The sequence below is a fragment of the Medicago sativa genome, chromosome 3 (genome assembly GCF_051527215.1).
Source record: "Medicago sativa cultivar Bolivia chromosome 3, Bolivia_mono, whole genome shotgun sequence".
NCBI classification, from domain to species: domain Eukaryota; kingdom Viridiplantae; phylum Streptophyta; class Magnoliopsida; order Fabales; family Fabaceae; genus Medicago; species Medicago sativa.
In genome coordinates this window covers 98,125,001-98,130,085 of record NC_140751.1, presented here as the reverse complement: position 1 = coordinate 98,130,085, position 5,085 = coordinate 98,125,001, and the positions used below count along the sequence as shown (strand labels likewise).

The following is a 5,085-nucleotide window of genomic DNA, read 5'->3' as shown; positions in this document are numbered from 1 at the left end:
GCTTTTGGGATTGATTACAGTCCCGTCTTATATTTGATTTTCTTTTTGGTCAAGATTTGTTTTTATATTTTGAGGAAATTCATTTTAATTGTTTGTTATCTTAATTAATTTACTCATTTTTTTCTTTCCCTTTAATATTTTTTTTACTCATTTTAATATAAAAAAATAGATTAAATAAAAGAGCCACAATCATTCTCAACAAAAAAAAAAAAAAAGAGCCGGAATCATATTGAAAATCAACATATACATCGCCTCGTTGACAAGTCTTAATTTTGTTGTATCGAGTTATGATCATACCTGACTTTACAAATTAGTATCTTTAGTCACACATAGAAAATATCCTGTTAAAAAAAAAAATCGCACAACAACGTGTGATTAAAAGACTTAATTCTCTATATCAATTAGTATATGTTTTGTAGTTGTAATTTTTTTTTTTGTTACATATGAAAAAGATAAAAACAAATTGACTTAGATGAACTTTCGATACTTTTTTTTTAGAAAAAAAATAAATATAGTTTTGATGCTCTATTTGAAAAATCTTTTTTTAGGCGCTTATTTCACTTTTTCTTAAATTTTCATCACCATCTCATTTTTTTATGATATGATATATCTATTTATGTCGTGACAACAAATATTAGACCACAATGAATATCATTGTCAATAAAAATATGTCTAATAAGCATTATTGCGTCATAAATAAATAAGTCCACTCATAAAAAAAAAATATCTAAAAATGAGAAGAAAGATCAAAATTCCAAAAATTGTTAAATACAAAAAAGAAAAAAGGTTTTTAAAATAGGTGGACCAAAATTTCGTTTAAGATAACCACTTGCATATTGGAGAAATGACGAGAGGAAGATAGAAGTGTAGGAATCAACATTTTAAATACGAGGAGTGTTATGGACATTCTTTCCCCAATTTCAACCAATTTTCTTATGCAACATTAGCAACAAAGGGATCACTAAAATTGTAGTCCATGTACTTCAACTTTTATTCTGAATGAATATCATCTCGCCGTATCAAGCTGGTTTCGTGCCTATCAGAAGTATCCGTGAGAAAATATGGTGGAGGGAGAACCAGTTTCTTTATGATTAAATTGAATCTAACAAAGACTTATGACTGTTTAAATGGTCGTTTATCAATCAAGTTTCGGCGGAAGTGAAATTACCTCAACACATATCCGTTTCGGAATTTTCTCACGGAAGAGAGGCAATAAGCAAGGAGTTCCTGCATCTCCTTACCTTTTGGTGTTGTGTATGAATAAGTAACTCACCTTATTGCGGAGGAAGTACAGGATGGAGAATGGGTTCCTCAGAATTAGGTAGATTTGAGCTTTCAATGCCTCACTTAATGTTGGTCGATGATCTTTTGTTGTTTGGTAAATGAGGTGCACTATATATATATATATATATATATATATATATATATATATATATATATATATATATATATATATATATATATATATATATATATATATATATATATATATATATATATATATACTTTTAAATGGGTGTGCCGACATTCTTGCCAAGTTGGGAGCTAGAAGTTTCGAGTCTCTTGTTCGATTGCATGAGCCTTGTCATGCTCCTTCCTCTCTGTGATTGTTCGACGCTCTAGGGAGTGGTTTCTTGTTTTCTTTTTTCTTTTCTCATGTAACCAAAAAACAAAAACTTGTGAAATGCATATGGGAAGAGCTCATCATACACAGCAAAAGCCTCACCATCATATGTTTGCATTCTAATATTATTTTAACCATAGTTTTCTCAACAGTTTCATGAACATGCTGCTTTGAGGGCAGATTCCAGAGTGAGAAACAAATGCAACACAAGCATTTTGTTCATTCTTGTTCCTCCTCAATATATGTTCATATTGTGGAGATTTCTGATAATACACCTTCGTCGTACAGATGTACACGAGAATTCTGTTGAATTCACAAATTGCTTGTACATATTTGTAGAAAAGGCTACATTACAGGCCATGTAATAACATAACCCATCAAGAGAAAGGACCCAAAAAAAAAAAAAACCATGTGAAATATAATTCTACAACAGAGATTTTACAACTTTGAATGGCTGAGTTACCTGAGTAGTTACCCATTTCTAATGAATCTTAAATCCTCAATTGTAATTCATAATCTATAAACCCCAGAGAGAACAAACACAGAGATCTCATTCCATGCTTACATATCGCAAGATGAAATGCCATATATAAGACAACCCACATTGAACGTTCTTAATATTTTTCAGCGTGTCTACATGAACAATACCAGAACACAATCATCGAAGGAATCGGTCAAGCAATCAATCAAGCAATCGATCAAGCAGTGGAAGTCATGTCCTGCAGAGCATAAGATTAGCAAAACCATAGTGATAAATGATGGAAATGTGGCTGCTAATAACATCAGCATTATAAAGCTATTGATTTGCATTGTTGGTGCTAGAGGCATTGTTTTCATAACCGTTAGTGGAGGCTTCATTTGTGCCGTCCACGGGAGCAGGCTCTGTGACGTTTAGAAACCCCTGTTTTTGAACTGGGCTAATCATTTGGGACAGATTTTTTAAAATTTTTTTTTTTTGAAATCTCTGTCACTTGTTAGCCGGACTCCACGTTCTAACTTGGGCATGAACTTGCATTTTCAAATTCAATCGAGTAACTACTAAATCAAGTCCACAAACATGCCAATTTGTTTGCCTATCTATCGTGGAAACATACAATTCCACAATTTTAGCTACATACATGGCAAATCTGCCTCAGATAAATAAGTGGTGTAAGTGGTGTAGTCAGTAAATTTCTTTTAATTAGTAAAGAAGCATGAATCATCAGCATTATAAAGCTATTAATTTAACAACACCGTGTCATCATATACACACATGACACAACAAGCAATCAATCAAGCAGTGGAAGTCATGTCCTGCAGAGCATAAGATTAGCAAAACCAGTCTGCTAATAACATTGGTGTAAACACCTATCTGACTAATATCATTAGGAAGCAAGCCAACCACAGTAAGCCAAGGGATAGTGAACCCTCAGTAAGCCAACCACACAGAAATAAGCACAGGACCCTTTCCTCTATTTATAAGAATCTTACAACTTCTCTTATACTCACAATCCATCAACATCATTCACTCACACAAGCATCTTCAAATCTAATTACACAACTATCACTCACAACACTACAACAGTCCCTTAATTAATGGAATTCTCATGAGACCCGATATCAAAGGGAAAAGAAAGGTAATGACTGATGCATAACCACTCTTCACCTAAACAACATATGCCACCCATGACTATGAAAGTTACATACCAAGCAAACAACTATCATGTTACAAATTTACAATCTACAATGAACACAACACATGTCAAAAAGTGAACCGTAAATTATTGAACTCGTTTCACACAATATTCATTTAGAAACCTATAAAACCATCACAATATAAACAAAGCCACGTGCTTTCAAATTCCAGGTATTGAGAAAACCACTTCCCCCCTTAACTAAGCTCTCTTACAGTTCTGTAAACTCAAATCCTAACTGAACTGTCCCAAACACAAATAAAAGGATTTTCATTAAAAGTAAATAACAAATTCTCTATTTCATTCGTGAACTATTGCTCTCTCTCTCTCTCTCTCTCTCTCTCTCCCTCCCTCCCTCCCTCCCTCCCTCCCTCTCCCTCTCTCTCTCTCTCTAAATTAGGTCCTAAACTATTACAACCTATTAAAAGGTCCCTAAACTATTCCTTTATCCATCCACTTAGTCCCTCTGTCAGTCTGAGAAGAGTGGATAGTGTTAATTGTCACGTTGGCAATCCATCTGTCTACTAAGTTAGATCTATACTTCACATATTTTGATTATTTGGTCCCTAAAGTTTCACAAGAACAGCAATTTATCCACTTGTGAAGAATGTGCTTATGTAAAAATGACAGAAATGAAAATCACGAGTATAGGAACATGGTGCATGAGTGGGAGCTCAACCACTCACGTTGATTCTAGCTGCTACTAGTAGTGCTTAATTCAGCAACAAAACCTTATGCAAACAAGAATTCATATAGATTTAAACCAGAAAACTAGAATGCATTAAACTAGTAAATCAGAATCATATAACATTAACCATAATCCATCATAAAACTAGTAGGTACTAATTTGACGGAGATGGATGGGGAATAAGTCAGGGATTTTTAATAAGTTTTAATGATTTAGGGACCCATTTGAACAAAGAGTAATAGTTCAGGGACGAAATTGAGGGATTATTAAAAAATAAATAAAGCAAATTTTCACTTTGTTGAACATTCCTCAAGAATCATAGCCAGTAAAACTTGTAATAATAAGCAGCAAATTGATCTGTTCCACTTCACTCAACCTCAGTTTCATACATATAAGCAATAAAGAACCAAGAGAAGAAGCAGTGATTCTTAAAAATTTGAATGAAAAATAGGTACACAATTTATGATTTATACCAAATTTATTATGTTATGGTATTGGCTATTGTAAAGTAGTAAGCAATAAATCAAAAATCAGAGCAGCGACCATTGCGTTCCCAATCGCCATACCTAGTGGGCTCAGGCCCTTTAGGCCCACCTACCTCACCCGTTTCTTTGTTCATATCAATATCATCATCATCATCTTCTTCTTCCTCCTTTTGGCTTTGTTTATCGTTGTCGTGGAGAGATTCTGGCTTCGGTGTCTGTGTTTGTTCCTTCTCGTTGTGGTTCTGAGTGGAGGAGGAGGAGGAGAAGAGGAGTCGCGTGACTGAGTTGGAAACAGAACGAGTCAGGTGTTCGGATCCGGTGCGGAAGAGAGTAGGGTTGGATGCGGTGGTGGAGAGCAAGCGAGGGAAAGAGGTTGTCATTGCTTGTGTTCAGTAATCTCGTACTACTAGAAGTCGGAAACCCTGAAACTTTGAAATGAATCGACTTTGTTTGTGTGAAGTGCAAAATCTTGATGTCGTGTCACGCTGTGATGAATCCACGAGACCACGTCCATTGCCGTGTTAACTGAAATCTTTTTTTTAACTTGCAAATGAAACTACTATTTTCTTCTCTCTCTCATAAAAGAGAAAATTTATTTTTAAAATCCAATATTCC

General features: G+C 34.3%; 1 protein-coding gene across 1 annotated transcript; it reads right to left on the bottom strand.

The window, feature by feature from the left end:
- Nucleotides 1–4,326: 4,326 nt before the first annotated feature.
- Nucleotides 4,327–4,970, bottom strand: LOC146942650 (succinate dehydrogenase assembly factor). The gene has a single exon (XM_085756711.1). It carries the CDS (start codon nucleotides 4,848–4,850, stop codon nucleotides 4,509–4,511), a length of 342 nt encoding a protein of 113 aa, XP_085612837.1. The 5' UTR covers nucleotides 4,851–4,970; the 3' UTR covers nucleotides 4,327–4,508.
- Between the last annotated feature and the right edge of the window lie 115 nt (nucleotides 4,971–5,085).